Source organism: Nicotiana sylvestris, chromosome 7 (assembly GCF_000393655.2).
Source record: "Nicotiana sylvestris chromosome 7, ASM39365v2, whole genome shotgun sequence".
Lineage (NCBI taxonomy): Eukaryota > Viridiplantae > Streptophyta > Magnoliopsida > Solanales > Solanaceae > Nicotiana > Nicotiana sylvestris.
The window spans coordinates 112,677,419-112,701,892 of record NC_091063.1 but is presented as its reverse complement, the minus strand read 5'-3'; the positions used below and the strand labels follow the sequence as shown (position 1 = coordinate 112,701,892).

General features: G+C 37.0%; 1 protein-coding gene across 6 annotated transcripts; it reads right to left on the bottom strand.

Annotated features, from left to right (window-relative positions):
- Nucleotides 1–281: 281 nt before the first annotated feature.
- Nucleotides 282–22,526, bottom strand: LOC104222243 (B3 domain-containing transcription repressor VAL1-like). 6 transcript variants are annotated; one of them, XM_070150674.1, is made up of 14 exons: nucleotides 22,182–22,526; nucleotides 21,948–22,095; nucleotides 20,092–20,173; nucleotides 19,903–20,019; nucleotides 17,139–17,785; nucleotides 16,885–16,981; nucleotides 16,319–16,493; nucleotides 15,758–15,834; nucleotides 15,590–15,667; nucleotides 6,078–6,245; nucleotides 5,902–5,951; nucleotides 5,480–5,593; nucleotides 4,926–4,993; nucleotides 282–1,378 (listed from the first exon to the last, which is right to left on the bottom strand). In XM_070150674.1, the coding sequence occupies exons 2-14, from the start codon at nucleotides 22,058–22,060 to the stop codon at nucleotides 672–674; spliced, it is 2,493 nt and encodes an 830-aa protein (XP_070006775.1). In that variant the 5' UTR covers nucleotides 22,061–22,095; nucleotides 22,182–22,526; the 3' UTR covers nucleotides 282–671. The 6 variants fall into 6 exon arrangements, with proteins under 6 accessions (XP_070006775.1, XP_070006774.1, XP_070006777.1 ...); XM_070150673.1 differs by having other exon boundaries at nucleotides 21,948–22,087; XM_070150676.1 differs by having other exon boundaries at nucleotides 4,932–4,993; nucleotides 21,948–22,087.
- Nucleotides 22,527–24,474: the final 1,948 nt, after the last annotated feature.

The window sequence follows — 24,474 nt, the reverse complement described above, 5'->3', positions numbered from 1 at the left end:
ATATATTATAAGCCTCAAACATTTTGTCATCCACCATGGCTTGGTAAGAGTCTAGATATTTTCAGTTGTATCTATTTAAACGAGATAAGAAAGAAAGTTCCAAAGAGCAGAATGACCGTCCAACTCCAAGAATACTAGGGAGCGGGCATTGCTCTTAGCGTGTGATAACAACGAAAGAAAACTCCACATACAAATTACGACTAAGATATCCATAAATGTTTGGACCTCTATTTTGTCAAACTTGAATATTCTAACGGATCAACAAATGATGGTACAAAAAATGAAAATCAATGATGTCTGCAGAAAAGTTCCAGACAGGCACTTAGATCATAAAGAATCAAGATTTACAAATTGTTCCCTGAAATGCTCAACTATTTACGCATAGAACAACTTTAGTAAATCTAGATGATACGTATGTGTGAAAAAACCAGATAAATAACGCATTTTAAAAAGGATATCCCGGTGCAAAAAGCTTTTACTATGCCGAGGTATGGGGAAAGACTGCACCACATTGGTTCTATAATATGCAGCCTTACCTTACATATATGCAAGAGGTTATTTCTATGGGTTGAACTCGCGACCACCTAGGCACATGACAGCCCCATTGTAGCAAGGCTCCCCTTCCAAGGTTCAAAAAATATTTTTAAAAGATAAAGAGCCGAATCAGGAAATTACCCATTGTCACCATTATTCTCCTGTACTAGAGCATCAGCAGGTCTGACACATCCATTATCCGGTTGCTGTCCTTCACTCTCAGCAGTAGCTAGTGACAGCAAACACTTGCCCAAGGTTGCGAGCCCATTCTGCGTTTGATACATATCCGGTGGAAGATCAGCAGCATTAATAAGAGATGTCATGCTTATTCCAGCTGCTGCCTCAATTAGCATTTCATCTTCGCGATTAGGATGACAGTTAAGGTCCAACTGTCCCTCGCCAGCTCCAACTTTCTCCATGTTATCCCCATTTGTATTTCTTTCGTTTTCGGAATGACTTGTTTGCATCATCAATTCAGCTCCACTTGCCCCATCTGTTTCTGATCCATCTTTAGGTGGAACCTGATCCTTTGCCTGTGCAACTTTTGCCTCTCTTTCCGATTGTTTTTTCTTCTTACGCAGCATGAGGGTTTTAAAACGTCGTTCGGCACTCAAGCAGGCGTTGCACTTACACGTAGGCTGGTGCTTGCCCTTTCCACTTGGAGGCTGAATGCAAACAATACAAGTGCAACCAGGACGGTGCCGAGGATGTTTTGTTGTGGCTCCAACTAAAGGCTCTCCCAGGTCGCCAATGTTGTCTCCCAAAACAGCAACTGTTGCTAAGGCATTTAATCCAGAAGGTTCACAATCTTCATTTTTCCCGGCAATTTTTTGCCTCTTGTAACCTGGAAATGAAAAAACAATATAACAGTGAAGGGCATAATCTTTATAAAAGGAAACAATCAACTTTCTAGACGCGAGGATATGAGAAGAAATTATATTTGTTTTGCAACTTTTGGTTGGTAAAAACAAAAATGAGCAAATAGTTTCACTTCTTTTCTATTCAAAAAAGTCGTAGAATACAAAACTTAGCAAGTCCACTCATCAACATGTATAGCGTATACCCCATCCTGATCCACAACTCATTTGCTTTCTTCAAAAAACGTTACCTACATAAATGGTTTGATGCACCTACTACTTTTTGGTTCGTTTAAAGAGACAATCATCATAAATTATCTTTATAAAGTAGGTGGAAACACAGAACATTATACATTTTTGACAAGCCAAAGGACATAACACGGCCTAATTCAAAGACTTCGGCACGGTGTGATATCTTTCTTATAGATGAATCTGCATTGGAACAACTTCTATTTGGCAGCTACTCGGATTGCCAAGGAAGGACGGGTCATTAGATGGAAAAGAATAGGGGTGTTCATCGTAAGAAGTTACAAAACTATGGATTTCAACTGAAGTCCAACTTCAACTTTGGTTGTGATTAATTCAATGTCAGTGCTAACGCTACCGAATGAACATAATTAAGGACGATCTACATCTCCACATGGTAACTGAGAAATGGACCTTTTTGAAAGTGACTAATTTTTCATGACGAATCTTGTACGTACAGTTACTTCCATTTGATCAAATTAGAAGAAGCACCAACTTTTATCAACTTCACCTTTCCTGAATAATCTGCATCTAACAAGCTAGTAAAATTTTGAAGCTACATCACAAGTGATGTATGCTAGAGTGTACAATGTGGTTTACTAGTGAAAAAATTCACATAAGATGTAGAACCCTTATTGTGGGGATTAAGAGATCTTGACTTCTTGGGTGCTTTTAAGCACTAAAAGATTCTATATTTTACTAGCAAGTAAGACATATGTGGGATAGGACAGCTAATTGCATTAGTGAAGTAGCTAGAGCGGTGTTGGGAGTCTCGAGGGGTAATTTTGGTGGACATTAAGGGGAGGTGGAATGGAGAGGTCCAAAGGAAAGTTGGAAGCCAAGAAGGTTGCCTATATGAAGTTAGTGAAGAGAAAAAATGAGGAGGAAAAGAGGACGAATGTGGAGAGGTATAAGACGAAGAAGAAGGAAGCAAAGTTGGAGGTTACAGCGGCAAAAACAGCAGCTTTTGAACACTTATATGAAGAGCTAAGGACAAAGGCGAGGATAAGAAGCTATATAGGCTCGCCAAGGCGAGATAGAGGAGGGGCCAAGACCTGGACCAAGTGAAATGCAGCTAAGACGAGGAAGGCAAAGTATTGGTGAAAGAGGCATACATTAAACGAAGATGGCAGGCATACTTCAATAAATTCTTAAATGAAGAGGGTGTCACGAATATTCTGCTAGGGAACTTAGAGCACTCCGAGAATAGTTGATATTTTGGATATTGTAGGTGTATAAAGTTTGAGGAGGTTAAAGAGGCTTATTCGCAAGATGAGAAGGTGAAAAGCGACCGGGTCTGACAAGATCCTGGTGAAATTTTGGAAGAGTGCATGAAATGTAGGTATAGAGTGGCTTTCTGGGTTATTTAACGTCGTTTTTAGGACGACAAAAACGACTAAAATGCCCGAGGAATGGAGGTGGAGTACAATGATTCTGTTGTACAAGAACAAGGGTGATATCCAAAATTGCAACAGCTATAGGGATATCAAGCCACTAAGCCATACTAATGAAAGTGTGGGAGAGGGTGGTGGAAATGAGGATGAGCCGATGAGGATGGGTGTGTCTATTTTCGAGAACCACTTCGGATTCATACCGGGATAGTCAATTACAAAAGACATCTATCTTGTAAGGAGATTGGTGGAGTAGTATAGGGATAGGAAGAGAAAAAGCATACAATAAAGTACCCAGGGAGGTCTAGTGGAGATGTTTGAAGCGAAAGGTATACTTGTGGCATACATTAGGACGACTAAAGACATGTACAATGAAGCCTAGATCGGAGTGAGGACAATGGGAGAAGACTCGGAACACTTTAAGTCGTGATGGGGTTACATTAGGGATCAACTCTTAGCCTGTTCGTATTTGCCTTGGTGATAGATGAATTGACGCGACATATCTAATGGGAGGTGCCATGGTGTGTGATATTTGCAAATAACATAATATTGGTTAACAAGAAACGCGACGAAGTTAACGCTAGGCTAGAGGTTTGGAGACAGACCCTGCAGTTTAAAGGTTTCATGTTGAGCAGGACCAAAACAAAGTACTTGGAATGCAAGTTTTGTGACATAAGTCACATAACACATGAGGTGGGTGTGGACGTGAGGATTGATACACAAGTCATCCCAAAGAGAAAAAGTTTGAAGTATCTTGGGTCAAAAATCCAAGGTAATGGGATAATTAACAATGATGTTACACATCGTACAAGAGCGAGGTGGATGAAATGGAGGCCCGCATCCGGTGTGCTGTGTGATAAGAACGTGCATTCAAGATTTAAAAAAAAATTCTATAGAGTGGTTGTTAGACCAACTATGTTGTATGAGGCAGAATGTTGCCAATCAAGAAATCACACGTTTAGAAAATGAAAGTAGCGAAAATAAGGATGCCGAAATGGATGTGTGAGCATACCAGGAGAGATATGATTAGGAACTAAGATATACAGGCCAAAGTGGGAGTGGCCTCCGTGGTGGATAAGATGAGGGAAGCGAGGCTGAGATGGTTCGGGCATGTGAAAAGGAGATGCACAAATGCCCAGTAAGGTGATGTGAGAGGTTGGCAATAGTAGGTCTTAGGAGAGGTGGAGGTAGGCCGTATTAGGGTAAGGTTATTAGACATAACATAGCACATCTTCATCTTACCGAGGATATGATCCTAGATAGGAGGGTATGGAGATCGAGGATTAAGTTAGAAGGTTAGTAGGTAGTCGAGGACCAATGTCTCACTTTCATGTGTGAGAGGCTTGGTGACAGTTTGAAGCACCTTATATGCTCGTCCTTCTATGTACCAATAGCATTAGTATTATTCTCATATTATCCTATTTTGTAAATTTTTTATATTATCTGTTGTTCCTTTGCGTCGGCTATCTTGTTATTATGATGTTGTTACTGTTTCTTTTCTCCAGTATTTCTAACATGGTCTCTTCACTATTGTTTTTTTCAAACTTGCTTTGTTTTTTCTTTGAGCAGAGGGACTATCGGGACCAGCCTTTCTACCTCACACAAGGTAAGGGTAAGATCTGCGTACACATTACCCTCCCCAGACCCTCTTGTAGGAGATTACAATGTGTATGTTGTTGTTGTACTAGCAAGTAAGACGTGTTTAATCATTCATCATCATTCTTAACCATATATACTTCTTGACTACATCATAATTATGTAGTGGTTGACGCTGTATAACAGTTCATAAAGAACATTAAAGTATGTCTAACCACTCTTCCTGAAAAAGGAAAAAATTAAAAATACAAATAAAAGGTGGTAGGGGAGATAGTCTATTACACGAGAAAAGATATAATACCCTTACTGACTCTAAAGAAAGCTTTCAGTTCCTTTGCTTTAATCTCCTCAGGAGCCGAACAGGAACATCTGTAAACAAAAATGTTGGCAGAAAATGGGTAAGATAACTGTAGCCTTTCTTCATAACTTATTTAGTCAATAAGTACACACAGGTAGAGGTTTATATCAGTTTGCAGAGCCCCCCGCCAACACATAAAAAAAGGGTGAAAAATCTCAGAGCGATGCACCAGAACATGGCATCTTGGACAACTAAACGTGCTTAAAAGAAATTAAAGGCCTAACACCAACTTGCTCCAGTTAGCTAAGCTTGCCAATGATATGAGAAGCCAAAAAGGAAAAAAGAAAACTCCACACAAAATGTTTAATCCACTTTTTCTTAAATTGATATGGGTGAGGCCGTGGGGGGTTTAATGCTGAGTTTTGGTTTACCTATTAAGAAACTTCACCAAATGGGCAAGAAGCAAAACATTTCTTTATTTCAGCAATGTGATATTTATAAATGAGAATCAAATAACAAGCTTAAATAGTAACAATCAAAAATGGAAGATTACAAACCTATTTGAGTCCCAGATGTTGTCTGAACAAGTCCACTTAGGAGGAAGGAGAACATACATGGGCAATCTACGCCACTTGGAGCAGCTGTCACATTGAGCCCATTGTTCCTGGTCCCTGTACAAAGGGTACTACAACCACTTAACAATCTTGCAGTTTCTAGCAGTGAAATAAGCAGCAGCAGTGAAATAAGCAGCAGCAAATTCACTAATTTTCTATAACGGCAGCTTTGATATGAAGCAAAAGCAAAGGCAAATATTATAGAAAAAGCACATAGTTTCTGTTTTTGATCTTTTCGGATTCTACATCCTCCGATGTACGTGGAAAAAAATAGACAAACAATGAGGCTAAATGTAATGGTATAGTGAGAAAACTTTCTGAACACTGAAAAAGCTTTTCTTAATAGTCAAGAGTCTGTGCCTTACCCAGAAGGCCGGGAAGTAAATATTGTCTGCTTCCCAAAGACTGGTGGTTCCTATAGTTAAAAGAAAGCATTATAGTTTTCAATTACTAATCTCTATCATGATGGAAAGGAAATGAAGAAAAATAAAATGGGAAGAAACAAAATTTGTGTGATACAATGTACACTGAGTTGGCTTACATCATACGCCTCAAATTCACAGTCCTCAATCACAAGAATGGTCGGTTGGGTAGTTGGAGGTGGACGGAGCAATTCTTGTGATTCTTCCCATGACATTCTAAGCTCCATGGCATCATCAGCATGCATGAGAAGCCTCTTATTTTTATACCCGATGTTTGTAGTCTTTTTCTGTAACACCCCATAAATCCGGATTAGTTGTGGATGTGTTAGAAGACTATTAATGTGATCTTTTAGACATGTGAAGCCCTATCAAGATGAGTATGGGTAATGTAATACTCCGTAAATATGAATCAGCTGTGTACGGACAAGGACTATTTATGTAATACCCCGTAATTTGAATCGGTTGTGGATGCATTAAACGAGTATTAGCGTGATGGTAATTGAGTGGTTATGTTAATAAGTGTATAAGTTATGTTAGAGGTGAATTGGGGTCTAAGGAGAGGCCTAAGTCTAAGCCAAGTTGGAAAATTTCAAAATGGACTAAAGCTGTGAATGAATACGCACATGACCTCACTTTGAACGATCATATCTCCGGTTCTATAACGAGTTGTGTGATGCATAACCTATCAAATTAAAGCCCTTTGAGTCTAGTTTCCAACGCAACAAACCGTTTGTCATTTGGAGGTGTATACAGAAAGTTATGACCATTTTACTGGGCAGGTGTCACTAGCGCGAAGTCGCGCGCGAAGTCGCGCGTTTTCGCTGAGTATTCTGCCTCGCGCGCGAACAAGCGCATCTGGAAGGTTTTAAATACTTTAAAGGCCGGAAATAATAGAAATGGAGTCACTTCTCAAGCTTAGGGTTTCCTCTACACCCCAACTCGACCAAGGCATCCAATTGCACACCTAAGGTGAGTTTTTAAGTGTGTTTTCATGGTGATTTCACTTCTCAATCACTAGTTACAACATGATTTTGATTGGGTTTCATAGGATTTCTTCAAAATCTCAAGAACACCCCAAAAGTTGTCTTTCAAGATTTGGTCTACAAGAGGTAATCCTACACCCTTAGACTTACATATATGGTGTTATTATGGAATCATGAGTATAAATCAAGTATTACAACTTATGGTATGGTGATTGGAAGCCATAAATTTCCAATTTAAATACATGATCATGGTAGGGATTTAAGGGTGATTATTTGATAGGATTTGTTGGTTGGGTGTGAATGGATGGTCATATACGTGATGTTGAAAGTTATAAATTGGTTAATCATGATGGTAGGATAAATTGTTGATGAATGGTGGTAATTAGATGAACTAATTATATGGTGATGAGATGTAGAGGTTTATGCCTACAAGGTGTTTGATAATATGCCTAAATGGCTTAAGTTATGGAATTTGTTACTAATATTGGTTCCATTGGATATTGCTATTGTAGATTGAAGGTTCTTAGTGTTGTGGATCATTGTAGTATCACTAAGGGGCGACATTGAGGTATGTGAGGCTAACTCTCTATGTTTGGGAATGTTAATGATCCTCCCTACACTACGTTTCTTTTACGACGTATCAATTGCCTCAGAAATATAGTTAACCCTAGTTCCTTGAATAGTTGTAGAGCTTCTATTCTCTAGCTTCATAACTCGGTCATGACTTTCATTCCGAACGTTGTGAGCTCAGTTCGTATTCAATATAGACTTGGGTTTGATGTCCCTAAGTCTCAGTATGGCTTACTCAACATGTCATAAACAGTTGAAGTTTCGGTGTTCATAATCAGTTCAAGAATACATATCTCATTCTAGTCCTATTCAGTATTCCTGTATTATGTAGCTCAGTATGATTCAGTATTCTAGTATTATGTACTCAGTATGACCCAGTATTCCAGTATCATGTACCTCAGCGTGATTCAGTATTTCACTATTATGTATTGTAGTATGATTCTCAGTTCCTGATTTTAAAATCCCTGAATGTTGAACACCTGTATTTGGGCCTGAGGCCGCAGTCAATGCTTTATGCATCTTTGGGCCTGAGGCCGCAGTTTATGATTTATGCATCTTTGGGCCTGAGGCCGCAGTTTATGCTTTATGCATTTTGGACCTGAGGTCGCAGTTATGTATACGTATACTTGGGCCCGAGGCCGCAGTTTGTGCACATATATATATATATATATATATATATTGGGCCTGAGGCCGCAGTTTATTATTCAGATAAACAGGTTGTTCATCATTCAGGAGAGGGAGTAATCATATCCTTACTTCCTTTGTTCAGTTCAATTATTAGTTACAATTTTAGTTGCCAGTTATCAGTTTAGTTATCAGTTATCAGTTCAGTTATCAGTTATCAGTTACCAGTTCAACTATCAGATATCAGTTCAGTTATCGGTTATCATTTCAGTTTCAGTTTCAATAGTTATCATTTCAGTTATCAATTATCAAATCTCAGTTATCAGCTTAATTTCAGTTTCAGCATTTATAATTCTTTCTTTCAGTTGCTTTACATACCAGTACAATTCAAATGTACTGACGTCCCTTTTGCCCGGGGCCTGCATTTCACAATGCAGGTAATGATTTACAGGTTGATGATTCCGAGCGCTAGGATTCTCGTCCCAGCTATTTGGTGATCCCAGTTCTTTCGGGGCATTTTCATTACCTTACAGTCTTCAGTATTTTTTTGTTACAGTCAGTGTTTTCAGTACTTTTTAGAGGCTTCATAGACTAGAGTAACAGTTAGACAAAGTCACGGGCTTTTCATATTAAGCTATGTTGGCTACAAATATGTTTTAGAATTGTATTAGTATTTCCGCACTTTGATTTATATCATCCAGACTTTCAATATATCAGCATGTGTTAGTTTATCTTCCGCATTCAGTATGTTATGATACCATATGTTGATTCAGCCAGCCAGTTGGTTCGCTCGGTCACATGTAGTCAGGCACCGAGTGTCGTGTTACGTCCAGGCCCAGGTTCGGGGCGTGACAAAGCTTGGTATCAGAGCACTAGGTTCAAGTGTCCTAGGGAGTCTATGAAGCCGTGTCTAGTGGAGTTTCCTTTATATGTGTGTGCCGGCCACTCATATAAACGGTTAACTACCAAGACATTCAGGATTGTCTCATCTTTTTCTACTCTAGATCGTGCCGTGAAGCTTAGAGCAATAGTTAACCTTCTTTTCCTATCGAATTCCAAACGTATTATACCCAAGCGACGCGTAAGAAAGGTATAAGGTTCTAGAAAGGATGATTTGCCTATTGTGGTATTACTATGGAATACATGTAGGTAACAAATGAGATTTGAGGAGATGTTGAAAGTGGGATGCAATGGATAGAAGTACAGATTATAGCATAACCTTATCAGAAAGTACCAAAGTAGTTATCATGTCTCATGGCTATTAGTTTACCTCAGTTACCAGTTATACAGTCTTTCAGTTAGCAAATTTATGGTTATTCAGTATGCTAGTATTCAGTTATATGTTTACCAAATATCCAATTTTCAGTGTATCAAAATTTCTGGAGACTTGTGAGTATACGGTGATGCATATGGATGCTCAAAGAAAATATAAGTAATAGTGATTATAGCGAAACCTTTGCATACTTTAGGTCTGGATTAAGACCAAGACTCACCGGATGGTGCAAGAAGTGATTTATCAAATGATGGTATACTTTGAAGGATAAGTTTGTGCATGGTAGTGTATTCGTATGCGTTTTACCTTAGAGAACAATTTCTTTTAATTCTTGGAAATGGAGCCACAAGTTGGATGATGATAGTTTGGATGTTAGACCCCAACATTGGTCACTATAGTTTTGGACAGAAAAGAGTCTAAGGGTAAAATACCTAGGAGTCAGAAACGTTTGTTATTACCAAAGATGTGATTTCGTACAACTCATGCAAATGACTATAAGATATGATGTATGCAATGAGAACTAAGAGCAGCCAATAGTGAATTTCAGGGAATGATTTTAAGTTGTTTAAATTTATTCAAATCATAATTAGAAAGTACCACGTTAGTGAATTGCTATAAGAAGCAGCTATTATTGTGAGATAAAGGATATGACAATTCCCCTTAAGTTATGTGACTAAGTGATTACCCGGGATGTTTATAGTATGATATGATTTTATATTATATAGAAAGTTTGGGGTTACATATTCTAATTTTGTTTAAGACAGATGAATTTCCCTAAGTGTGATCCATGTACATAGTTCGAAAAGAATGATAGTATGCGGCAAAAGAATATGGTCAGATGATGAGGGAATTTAGGAGTAACCTTATGCTTCACTTTAGTTATCCAAAGCAGGAGAAGAAAATATGATGCTAGCAGGTGGTTAGTAAAAGAATAGTAAGTAAGTTTTGAGTTGATACAGTGAATTAGCACTTTCAGCAGAGCTAGTAGGGGTACAATTTGATTCACTTAGCCAGGTTTACTCTAGTGAGTGGATGACAGTTTGAAATACCGAACGTGTGTTAGAACCCAAAGAGTTTAAGTTAAACTCGAAATACATCAGCAGTGAGAAAAAAATATTAGCTAGCAGTGAGAGCACAAACTATAGAAGAATAGCCTTTAGGAATTATCGTAATTTGTTTCTCCAGGATTGACAGTGTGAGCAGAGTTAAATTATTAAGATTGTATATGATAGCTGTGAATACATTAGCTTTCCGTTAAGTGAATAATTTAGTTTTTCCTAGTAAGAAAGATTTTTCAGAAGTAAGTTGGAAGATGAGTCGTCATTGACGTAGAGTGCAAAGAATTGCAGAAAATAAGGAAAGTTATTTGGATCCCAGCAAAAAGAGAAGGATCCACAAGTATAAGACATGTGGTCTAAGGGGTGATGTGAAAATTTTCAGTAAGTCCAGTTGAAGATCTGAAACTCGAATAGTTAGCATGGGATATGAAAAAGAAAATCAGTTCGGTAATGAGGGAAAATTGTATAATTACCACAGGAATTATGTCTAGCATGTGTAAGAAACACAAAGTGAGTAGAATGATCACCGAACTTAGTTATTGATGATAAAGTGATCACAGAAAGGCTATAAAAATAAAAATAAAAATCATGCCCAGTTATGTATCACGAGGGTAGTGCCATCGCATGAGACTCTAATTTTCGGAGTATAGACTTAGCTCACAACAATTCTATAAGTGTTTTCAGGAAGTACTTAAGAATATAATCAAGTGTGGGAAGTAAAGCTCAAGAATAAGGTAGACAAGAGAACTATGTTGAAAGAAGTTCACTGCTTAGCCAAGGTAGGAGTTCGACTTTCAGACACCAAAGATAGTGGAGTTATTGTCTAGAACATGACCTATTCCTCCTTAGTAGCCGAAGTGAAGTAGAAATGGTTTGATGATCCCTACTTGTTGTAGCTGAAATAGAGGATTCACATGCTTAAGATGATGGCTTTTGAACAAGGGGGAGATGATGGTACTTTGAGGTACCAAGATAAATTGTGTGTTCCAACCACAGATGGATTTAGCGAGGGAGGAAGATGTTATAAGCCCAAAATTTCAGGTATTCTATCCACCTAGGCTTCCCAAAGATGTATCATGATCTTAAGAAGATTTATTGGTGGAACGACATGAAAAAGAAAGTTGCAGACCTTGTGGCCAAGTGTTTAAATTGTCAGCAAGTGAAAGTCGAGCAACAAAAAACCAAGTTCAGAACACACACATCCATTAGTGGAGATGGTAAATATGGACCTTATAATAGGATTATGTCGCTCATTTTGAAAGTATGATTTTTATGGACGAAGGTGTAAATTGCCAATTAGTTGGTTCGAAGTTGGCGAAGCAGAGTTGCAGGGACCAGATTTGGTGTATCTGTCTATGGAGAAAGTCAAGTTGATTCAATAGCATTTGTAGACAGCTCAGAGTTGTCAAAGGTCCTATTTGAATATGCAACATAGAGACCTAGAGTTTCAAGTTGATGATTGGGTGTTTCTAAAAGTTTCGCCTATGAAAGGTGTTATAAGATTTGGAAAGAAAGGAAAGCTCAATCCCAGATACATCAGCCCATATAGGATCCTATGAAGGATCGGGTAAGTAGCGTATGAGTTAGAATTTCTACCATAATTAGCGGTTGTACACCAGTATTTCACGTGTCATGTTATAATATTCAAGTTTCGAAGTATTCAAATCTCATGTCACGACATTTATGTTTTCAGTATTCAGATCTCACGTTAGAACATTCAAGTCAGTTCAGTACTCAGATACTCATGTCAATCCAGTACTCAGATATTCATGACAGCTTAATACTCAGGTATTGATGTGAGTTTAGTGAGTAGATATTCACGTCAGTTCAGCACTCGATTATTCGTGTCAGTTCAGTATTCATGTATATGTTTCATGTTATGCATATTATTATGCCCTATGGAGCTAGTGTTATGCTCGATTAGCTGGTAGGTATTTTGGAGAAATGTCGAAGTTATCTAACCTTCTCATTCAGGTCTTATATTAAAATCTCCATGTCTTTCAGTGTTTAGTAAGTTTAGTAGCCATTCATTCTAGTACCTATTCAATTCAGTACCTCATCAGTTCAGTGATCGTGTATTCATTCAGTTTAGTATGCACGTGTTAAGGAAAGTTCATGTTCCCACTAGACCCATTTATGGTCCAGAGTTATCCTAAGATACAACCAGAATAATCATTCGAGGACGAATGATCCCAAGGGGAAGATAATATAACACCCCATAAATCCGGATTAGTTGTGGATGTGTTAGAAGACTATTAATGTGATCTTTTAGACATGTGAAGCCCTATCAAGATGAGTATGGGTAATGTAATACTCCGTAAATATGAATCAGCTGTGTACGGACAAGGACTATTTATGTAATACCCCGTAATTTGAATCGGTTGTGGATGCATTAAACGAGTATTAGCGTGATGGTAATTGAGTGGTTATGTTAATAAGTGTATAAGTTATGTTAGAGGTGAATTGGGGTCTAAGGAGAGGCCTAAGTCTAAGCCAAGTTGGAAAATTTCAAAATGGACTAAAGCTGTGAATGAATACGCACATGACCTCACTTTGAACGATCATATCTCCGGTTCTATAACGAGTTGTGTGATGCATAACCTATCAAATTAAAGCCCTTTGAGTCTAGTTTCCAACGCAACAAACCGTTTGTCATTTGGAGGTGTATACAGAAAGTTATGACCATTTTACTGGGCAGGTGTCACTAGCGCGAAGTCGCGCGCGAAGTCGCGCGTTTTCGCTGAGTATTCTGCCTCGCGCGCGAACAAGCGCATCTGGAAGGTTTTAAATACTTTAAAGGCCGGAAATAATAGAAATGGAGTCACTTCTCAAGCTTAGGGTTTCCTCTACACCCCAACTCGACCAAGGCATCCAATTGCACACCTAAGGTGAGTTTTTAAGTGTGTTTTCATGGTGATTTCACTTCTCAATCACTAGTTACAACATGATTTTGATTGGGTTTCATAGGATTTCTTCAAAATCTCAAGAACACCCCAAAAGTTGTCTTTCAAGATTTGGTCTACAAGAGGTAATCCTACACCCTTAGACTTACATATATGGTGTTATTATGGAATCATGAGTATAAATCAAGTATTACAACTTATGGTATGGTGATTGGAAGCCATAAATTTCCAATTTAAATACATGATCATGGTAGGGATTTAAGGGTGATTATTTGATAGGATTTGTTGGTTGGGTGTGAATGGATGGTCATATACGTGATGTTGAAAGTTATAAATTGGTTAATCATGATGGTAGGATAAATTGTTGATGAATGGTGGTAATTAGATGAACTAATTATATGGTGATGAGATGTAGAGGTTTATGCCTACAAGGTGTTTGATAATATGCCTAAATGGCTTAAGTTATGGAATTTGTTACTAATATTGGTTCCATTGGATATTGCTATTGTAGATTGAAGGTTCTTAGTGTTGTGGATCATTGTAGTATCACTAAGGGGCGACATTGAGGTATGTGAGGCTAACTCTCTATGTTTGGGAATGTTAATGATCCTCCCTACACTACGTTTCTTTTACGACGTATCAATTGCCTCAGAAATATAGTTAACCCTAGTTCCTTGAATAGTTGTAGAGCTTCTATTCTCTAGCTTCATAACTCGGTCATGACTTTCATTCCGAACGCTGTGAGCTCAGTTCGTATTCAATATAGACTTGGGTTTGATGTCCCTAAGTCTCAGTATGGCTTACTCAACATGTCATAAACAGTTGAAGTTTCGGTGTTCATAATCAGTTCAAGAATACATATCTCATTCTAGTCCTATTCAGTATTCCAGTATTATGTAGCTCAGTATGATTCAGTATTCCAGTATTATGTACTCAGTATGACCCAGTATTCCAGTATCATGTAACTCAGCGTGATTCAGTATTTCACTATTATGTATTGCAGTATGATTCTCAGTTCCTGATTTTAAAATCCCTGAATGTTGAACACCTGTATTTGGGCCTGAGGCCGCAGTCAATGCTTTATGCATCTTTGGGCCTGAGGCCGCAGTTTATGATTTATGCATCTTTGGGCCTGAGGCCGCAGTTTATGCTTTATGCATTTTGGACCTGAGGTCGCAGTTATGTATACGTATACTTGGGCCCGAGGCCGCAGTTTGTGCACATATATATATATATATATTGGGCCTGAGGCCGCAGTTTATTATTCAGATAAACAGGTTGTTCATCATTCAGGAGAGGGAGTATTCATATCCTTACTTCCTTTGTTCAGTTCAATTATTAGTTACCATTTTAGTTGCCAGTTATCAGTTTAGTTATCAGTTATCAGTTCAGCTATCAGTTATCAGTTACCAGTTTAGCTATCAGATATCAGTTCAGTTATCAGTTATCATTTCAGTTTCAGTTTCAATAGTTATCATTTCAGTTATCAATTATCAAATCTCAGTTATCAGCTTAATTTCAGTTTCAGCATTTATAATTCTTTCTTTCAGTTGCTTTACATACCAGTACAATTCAAATGTACTGACGTCCCTTTTGCCCGGGGCCTGCATTTCACAATGCAGGTAATGATTTACAGGTTGATGATTCCGAGCGCTAGGATTCTCGTACCAGCTATTTGGTGATCCTAGTTCTTTCGGGGCATTTTCATTACCTTATAGTCTTCAGTATTTTTTTGTTACTGTCAGTGCTTTCCGTACTTTTTAGAGGCTTCATAGACTAGAGTAACAGTTAGACAAAGTCACGGGCTTTTCATATTAAGCTATGTTGGCAACAAATATGTTTTAGAATTGTATTAGTATTTCCGCACTTTGATTTATATCATCCAGACTTTCAGTATATCAGCATGTGTTAATTTATCTTCCGCATTCAGTATGTTATGATACCACATGTTGATTCAGCCAGCCAGTTGGTTCGCTCGGTCACATGTGGTCAGGCACCGAGTGTCGTGTTACGTCCAGGCCCAGGTTCGGGGCGTGACATTTTCTTCTCTGAAACCGGCACTTGCCGGTGCACAGAATCAGCACTGGTCCTGCCTCCATTCTTTCCATGTTTTGCCAAAACAGAGAGAGTTTGCATAAAGGAAAAAGTAGAACCAATCCAGCAAGCATGTCGTGCTACTAGCTTTCTCAAAATACCTAAAAGGCTAAACTAGCTACTCACATTAAGGTTTTCAGTTAAGCCAGTAAATGAAGTATCTGCGGAGCCACTACCATCGGGGAGGTATGAGGACTGAGGATCCTGTGATTGCATATTGTCAAGAGGAGATATATTCATTAAGATAATAACTGAAGGAAACTGAGTAAGGCAAGCAAATTATCTTTAAGTAACCTGTGTCTCAACACTGTTTGTTGCCTTCCGAAAGCCCATAACAAGCTTTCCTCCAGGATCAATTCGACTGAATGCCACTGAAATAAAATACCACAATTAGTTGTTATAATTAGAAATCACTAACAAATTCCAAGTACACGGTCAACTGGTGAGTCTGATGAAGAATCAACGATCATGTAAAGAAAAGCATAGTGCAATTTGTGCAAATATGACGCATCTGACAGATGTACCAAATCGACAGATCTCATATTATTATCTCCATTTTTTATCTGTTGAAAAATCAACTTCATCTATTTTTAACATAAGTGGAACCAAAGCATGATAAGATGTAGTGAACACTAGCAGGATATATTATCACCAGATTATCCCTGATTTTGGAAGGGGAAAAAAAGGAATAAAAGAAGAATAATATTCAAGAAGAAGCATTTAAGGAGGTTATATCAAGTGCAGCATCATTGATGTACAACAAAAGAAGGTAACCTTGCAGCAGAATCGAAACTAAGGGATAAAAAGGACATAAAAGAAACTCTGACACTTACAACATCAAATGAAGAAACTTACCAGTATCACCAGCTTGCAATTGCATGTTTTGTATGCAAGGGGTGACACCCTCCAGAACATACATCCGACTGTTGTTATTTGGCCAAAATCTGAACTGAAATGTCCACTCTTTACCTTTTATATCCTGAATCTTTATTGGCAGACCGTCTGATTGGTTGATAGGAGGAAAGTATGCCTGCAAAGGATTTAGAATTCATAAAGCGCAAAAAGGTGTGTCCAAATCTAACCATTAGCAACCATAAAGGTAAGAGACAAGATATATTATCCCTCCTTTACCTCAAAACAGTTTTCCTACTTTGCTTCCCAGGGGTCAAAGGAAATGATCTTCAACTAAAAGATTTTTAAGTAGATATTCTCAACATTCTGTAAGAAATATTGCAACTTGTAGAATTGTTCATACAGTTCATTACTTATTTTTTATGCCCACCAGACAAAGTAATCTAAACCAGATTTAACTCCAAAATTGGTCAAATCGACCTTAAATAGCCTAAATAAGTCTATCAAATTGGGACAAGGGGAATAGTAGGAACTTCACGAATCATGAAGTCTTAAGAGTTAGGTCTTACTTCAGCGCATGCTTTGGGGAGAACCAGACGACCAATTCGACCAGCATCACTAGCACTTAGGACCTTCTCGAACAGTGGAACTATGGTGGACTTCAAGCTTAAATAGCAGTCAAAGCAAACATAATTGATACCAAGCTAGAGAAGTGATATAAAAAATTCCTTAAGTTATGCTTGCTAATCTTATTATGATTAACAGGCTGATAAACAACTCAAAAGTACGCAATAGTAACAATGAGAAGTGAGTACAAGGATACTCTCCGGATAATTGACGCAACTCTTGGTCTGTAATCCTAGGCCAGTACCTAGGCAGTAATTGATTGCGGCCTCCTCGCCCTTCTGCAGGAGGCCTTGCAATCCGAGTCTGTGAAGGCAGTTCTTTGTTCGAATCAGAACCAAAACTGGGACTAGGTTTGGGGGGCTTGAGCAATATGTGGCGCATCCTTAGCCCCTGTTGAAAGGGAGGAGTCTTTTCATGTTCCCTTCCTTCAACCCCTCCACCAGGAAAAGATAATCCTGGACTTGAACAACCCACAGGAGTACTCAAAGAGAAATCTAGCGATGGCTGATTGGTCGTGTCATACATTTCTTTTACCCCTTGGTTTGGTTTGCTATTGTCTTGTTCACGAAATAGAGAAGCTATAGACTGCTGGTTGAGATTTGAAAAGCATGTGCTAACATCACCAACAGGTAGCAGCTTCTCTTGCTTAGTTTTCCCAAGAGACACATTATTCTCATCCTTTTGACTTTGAAAGGGTTGACCAGGCTCACTAATCTCCGTTATATTGTTCACTGTTGGAAGCCTTCCTTCCTCGAAGTTGGTTTCATCTACTCCCTTTTCCACATGAAGTGGCTGTATAAAATTAGTTCCGAAGGTGTTATTACGAAAATCATCAGCAGGTACCTGCCAAAATACTTATAGAATGGTAACACTCAAAATATGTCTGGAACTTACTAACTAAATTTGTTAAGGACTACAACAATTAGCATAGGCAAGGTGCTGATATATAAAAGAGACCCGAAAACAACTCTTATTAGAAAGGTAAAACAAACTAAGAATGGTGAGACAATACTGACATGATACATTAAATTCTAGGAAATGACAATCAAATCAATCAATTGAACAATCAAAATTGCCTCAATCTCAAACTAGTTGGTCCGGCTATGTGAATTTTCTATATCCATTTCGCCCTATTGGGGCCCGTTTCGTTCCAATACATATACTTCAAGACTGAAAGCAAATATGAGTAAATGAATAGTAAATGTTAAAAAGGAAAAAAATTACAAAATATATGCCATCCCAATTTCTTGACCAGCATCTAGTTATTAGCAACTTACTCTACCATTTTCCTAGAAGATTACTTTTTTACTACAAGAAGTCAAAATACATGAACTACTACATTTTATTAGCCTTTGTTCTATGGTGATATCTCTTTTAGATGATAAATGGACCTTGGGCCTAACTCAACCCCAAAAACTAGCTTATGAGGTGAGGATTGCCTAAGACCATATAAGGAGACCAAGGACCTCAAATCCCACCGATGTGCGACAACTCAACATTAACGAGTTTCAATTATTACTTTAACCATGTATCCTACTTACTCCAATGTCATAACACATTGTTTCTTTTCTTAATCTCCACACCAGTAAGACATGAGCAACCAAGTAAAATGGAGCACAATACTTGCCAATGGGTGATAACACTACTTGACAAGGATAAAGGAAGGACTTCAAGTTTGATAAGTGTAAACTACAATAATTGGTACATTTTATGTTCACCCATCCTCATATTGTGAGTAACTGTATTTCAAAATGTAATTGCCATTTGCTAAAGGTGTAAATCTCATACACATACTCATTGTATTTTGCAGCATATGAAGAACAGTACTTCCACTGCTTCAGAAAAAGTAAGACATTTATCAACAAGGCCAAAATGCCGACATAATTCCAAAATATTATAAATCAAAATATTCTATTACAATGGAAAATTAGCAAACATCACAATAAAACATATTAGATTAAATGTCAAATGCATCAGACAAGCACCAAACCACTGCCAGATACCATATACATTACATAGACATGATAACCCAAATTTAGTGCTCCCGCACCAAATTTAGCAATCTACAACTATCTTTACCATAAATAGGATATGCAGAATTGAAGGGCTGGATAAGAGCAGCATATCTTCTAATTTTTCTAGCTGTAAAATCATCCACGGGACTTAACAAACAAGTAGATGTTTTAAAAAGTAGAATAAACCATAGAGACTTAAGACAATGTCACTTCATCGAATACTCAATCACAACAGTTCAGCATTATGAACATGAATGATGAAGAATAATTCAGATGCATTTTAATATATTATGTTATGTAACAGGTTTGTGTACTTGCAGATACCGGATAAACAATGGTAAATATTGCTCCCCTCGGTCCAATTATACAAATTATTCTTATTGTTATTATTAGTAGTAGTTTGATGAACTACTAGTTGGGAATAGGATTTAGACTTGTTAGAGAGTTTCTAATATTATTATCATTATTATAATTATATGTGTGTGTGTATATATACATATATATGTATGTATAATATATATTTATATATAAATTTATTTTATTTGGTATGATGATGATGTTAGTTGAGCTTGAATGAAGAAGTGAGGATTCATACAGCTGACCTCAACTTGTTTGGGACTAAGGTGTAGTTGTTGTTGTGTTAGTATTTTTATAAAGTAATAAGGTTTACTGATGTAATGGGGAAATCCCGGTATACAAGCAGCTCGTTGGACCAATTATAAAAAAAAACTGAGGATAATGATAAGAAGACATGCTTTCATTTCTCTACCACATTTATCGCAGAGGCACTTGTCCCACCAATAACAATTACTAAAATCTGTACATATTTGGATCATATCTACTATGTTTCATTTCTGGTAGTGCAACTGTTGTCGCCTCTTCCTCACCCTCTATCCCATGAGACATAAGAAAATGAAGTAGATAAAGGAAAGGAGAAAGAAGAACCTGCATTGGTCTCATGGAATGACCATCAAAACGCCTTGTGCAGCTTATACACCCTACACCTCCAAAATCTAAGTACTCAAACAAATATTTTGAAGCAATGCACCCACAGTGTAGATGCTGCAAGACCATATGCACAGAGAGTCAAGAATCACTCGACGAGACAAACTTGACCCAACTTTTATAACTTACCTTCCCACACTTTTTGCACTCTCTCCAACCAGAATCCCCCATGTGGAAAGTTTCACAGAAGGTTAAGTTCTCAAAAGCAGATCTGCACTCAAATGAGATGACATCAATGAAGGCAGGAGCCAAAATAAAGTTTAATGATTTACTAAGTTAGCATAACAGAAACTAAGACATCCACCAGAAGCACTAATAAAAATCAATTACATTTTAGATTGATCAAAATGCTCCAAGTAATTAACAATTACAGCTTGTTTGGATGGTTGTTACATGTTGTATTGTATCATATTGTTACTTTAAATACAATGAATGTTTTGATTATTACTTAAATTTTATTGTATATCGTTAAATCCGTCGTTACGTAACGACGAAAAGTGTCACTTTTTGGAACAACCGATTTGGTGTTGTCGCGTCGTTGCCTTATTATTTTTTTTTCTCTTTTTTTTTTCTCTCATCTAGCCCTTCCTTATTGTTAAATAATCATATTTTATCTTTTACCCTACCTTTTAATATAATTATTCTACCTCATAGCTTACTTTTTTCTATAATATTGCAAGTTTATTTTTCATATTGTTTGTGCATGACATCATGAAACGACGGCAAACAAGACCATCTATCCAAATATCATATACATCAAAACGATACAGTACAATACAATATAATACTATATGATACATTATGAAATGATACATAACAACCATCCAAACAAGCTGTTAAGCGATAGAAGGGTGACAGGAGGAAATGAACCATGAAAATCAGGAGGAATTGGAATTTCTACCTACTTAATATTTACCTACTGATTTTAAGAGTCGTATAGCCAAGTTAACAATAAAGCAGTTGACATTAAGGCTAGCATACTCTTTCGCCAACAAAGACCAACAGAAAGGTGACAGAGAGATTTCAAGAATCACGAGTACTTGAAGCCCGACAAAGCAGCAAAAACTCTAGGCCAGGAAAGCAACATTGTCCTCAGACTCAAGTTCTATGAGTAGGTTATTTTCATGTTGTTTTAAGTCCAAGCTCTTTTCTTTCACATAGTTAACAGTGGAGTAGGGAGACGCGAGCCACACTGCGATTCGAATTGTAGCCACCTGGCCAGTTTGCTGTCATCTTGGGTAGATGTGGATCCAAAACTTACGCATGATGGATTCTACCTTTAAGGTCCTTAGCATTAAACTCATTATACTTTTGAAATTATGAGTTTAGAATTTAATATTTGTTGAAATTTAGTGATAATTTTTACATATGCATCCATGTTCCGTGTTAAAAATATTGGGTTTAGTTGAAGTCTAGATGCTACGCCATCCGCCTCTAATCTTGGGGACTAAGTCGTAACCTTAATAATTTAAAGATAACATGGAAAGGTATATGCAATAAGCTATCATGTAATTAGAACACACCTCACTCGTCTTCTTTTAGAAAACATAAATGAATAAAGCAAGAACAAAAAGGCACCACCATATGGTCCTTTGACTTCTGACCCTTTTCTCCTTCCCCCGAAATGAGGAAGCAACAACAAGAAACATACAGTCTTTTTGACTTTGACCCATCTCCTCTTCTTGCCCAAAAGGAGGCTTCTTTTTTTGGGAAGCAACATAATTCACATAACAAAATAAAATAAAATAAAATAAATCTGCTCCTACTTCTGATAAAAGAGTAAAAGGGAGGGAAAACCCCACTCACGAACTATATATAACAACAAATGTTCACATATAACTGAAAATCCTAAATTTAGGAACAATTTCAAAATGCAAATAAAAAGAAAATCATTAGCAATTTTAGGGGGGGGGGGGGATAATAAGGCCCAAACTGCCCTTGCATCATGAAAGAAACAGAAATATTTGACTAAAAGAAGAAATTACCCGCAGTTGTAACAAAGGTTTGCAAATCCACCGGATTTCAAGCTCCAACCTTTCCTCCATTCAGACGACGTCGTCTTACGACAAACCTCATTCATGCATATCATTGACCCCATATTTAAGATTTCCAAATCCAAAAATCCCTAAAACCCTTTCAAGAAATCATTGACTTAGATCAAATAAACCCAAAATTAAAAATCCCAAACCCCCCAAAAGAAAAAGAAAAAAAAAACTCACCTTGCCTAATCTACTGGTGCACCCAGAAAATAGAGTAGGCTGCGTGGCATGGGCATGAAATTATGGAAATCTTGAAGTGAATATGCACACAAGAAAATGGTCAAATCAGAGTTCAAGAAAACGGCGGTGGTCGGCAGCGGTGATAGGTGGTAGTTTCGATGACCAAATTACATATACAGCGGTTCCTTTTTCAGATTGCATTATAGTACTATGTATGTATAGAGTGAGAAAGAGATGATTTTTTTTAGAGAGAGAAAGCGTGTGTGCATGCAAACCAAAAAAACAAAAACAGAGAGCACAACAAAATGCATGCACGATACTTGAAGATACCGTTGTTTGCTTTACTTTTTTGTCCCTTTTTTCCTTTTTGTTTCGGACAATGAATGCTACTATATATATTGACCCTAAAGTTTCGTGGATTCCCATGTCTCTTTGTATATAATATAAGTTATGACGTCAAAATTCTTACAAAGTATGGACTCAATGGTAAGTCAAATTACACTATACCAACAGTTGACTAAAATTTATTGGGACTAGGGTAAATTATTACTGTGTGTAATTTTGTCGAGTGGTTGAGGGATTTCTTCTATAGTTTTTCCTTTTTATTCTTCATAGTTGTTAGGACTTGGAGAATATATCTATTTGACCACTTCTCTTTCATGCTCACATGGAAGGATTTTTTATTAATAATTGTTGTACACCATAACAATATTTATATTTTGAATAAATACTTTATTCACTTTTGAAGTTACTATAATTTTTATTTTGCACGCTTTTGCACTTGTTTTGATAGTATGTGTGGTAAAAAAATGGAAAGTTTCTAAACTTAACTGGAAAATTATTTAACTTTTACTCAATTCTAACAAAATTCAATTCAAAAGAATGATAGAGTCCAAAATATGTGTGTAATATACGAGTGTTACTTTAACTATATATTTGAAAAGATGAGGTTGTAATAAATACCATTGAACGTGTAACGTATGAACTTCTGAATAATTTGTCGTCTTATATTAAAAAATAAAGACTTATTAAAGGGGTCAAGTATGAATTCGGTTGCAAACGGCTTTATTTTTTGTTGTTTTCGAAAAAATAAGGGCAATGAGCTAAGTATTCCAATATTCTTCTTATTAGAAAGAATTTATATCATCATATTTTGGTCTATGTTAAATTACAAGGAATCAGAAAAATTAATGATATTTTGAGTGGGTTTAAGTCTAAAACTAAAATACTCATGAAATGTAAAAGAATTTATTAGTAGTTTTCCGTGCTGCTTGTGATATGTGATTAAACATGCGATATTTTTCAATGCATTAACTTGAAAATTATTATTCAGTAATAATAAAATTCGATCTAAGAAAATGATTGTAGTCCAAAATTGATCATATAAACTTCTTAAACAATCTTTGTCATGTTTGAATTTAGATTTTTTTCAGAAAAATAAAGGCAGAGACAATGAGATAATTAAGTATTCATCATTTGCTTCTTATTATTATCAGAAAAAATTTATATTATATTCGTTGAATTCGTATTAAATTACAAGGAGTAAGAAAACTAAACGATATTTGACCAGTTAAGTACTTTGACACTAAAATGATCATGAAACATAGAATATCTTATGTATCATGGGGTAAAAACGACTAAAATCATTCGATATGCATTGTATGCATGTATGAAGCTTCAAAATCAACCTTTGCAAGTCTAGTAGATTGAACTCCTTTTGGTGTAGTAGAGCTGAAACTTTTATTTCCCCTAGAAGTGTAATTAAACAATTCCCCAGCACAAGAGCTAAAACTCTAGTTTCTATTCTCAGACTATCCTATGCATGCCTTTCCATTCTCAGACTATCCTATGCATTTCATGCATGAGCCAAATATTGACATATACATGCAAAGGTGTAGGCTGAATCGTTTTTGCCCTACACATATTATTAAAGCAATTCCTTTGCTAGAGGTAAAATCTAATTTCCATTCAAAATAACCATCCTACGCATTTCATGAGCCAAGTATTAACACACACATAGAAAATATTAGCTAGTGTTAATGCGAGATTTGACAAAGTAGTGGTTAGGGTTCATGAGATCTTTGAAAGAAGCTTAGAGATATTGTTTATGAGAGAGGGAAAATAATGAACTCAAGTGTGTGTCTACAATTGAGTCTGTTCCAAAATATAATGGGTTTGTTCTTTTCTTAACCCGACAGACTAACAGATATATATTACAAATGGGCCTACTACAAATGTGGGCCTAAACAATGTGGCCCAAATATTAACCTACGTCAACTAGGCCTAGTCTAAC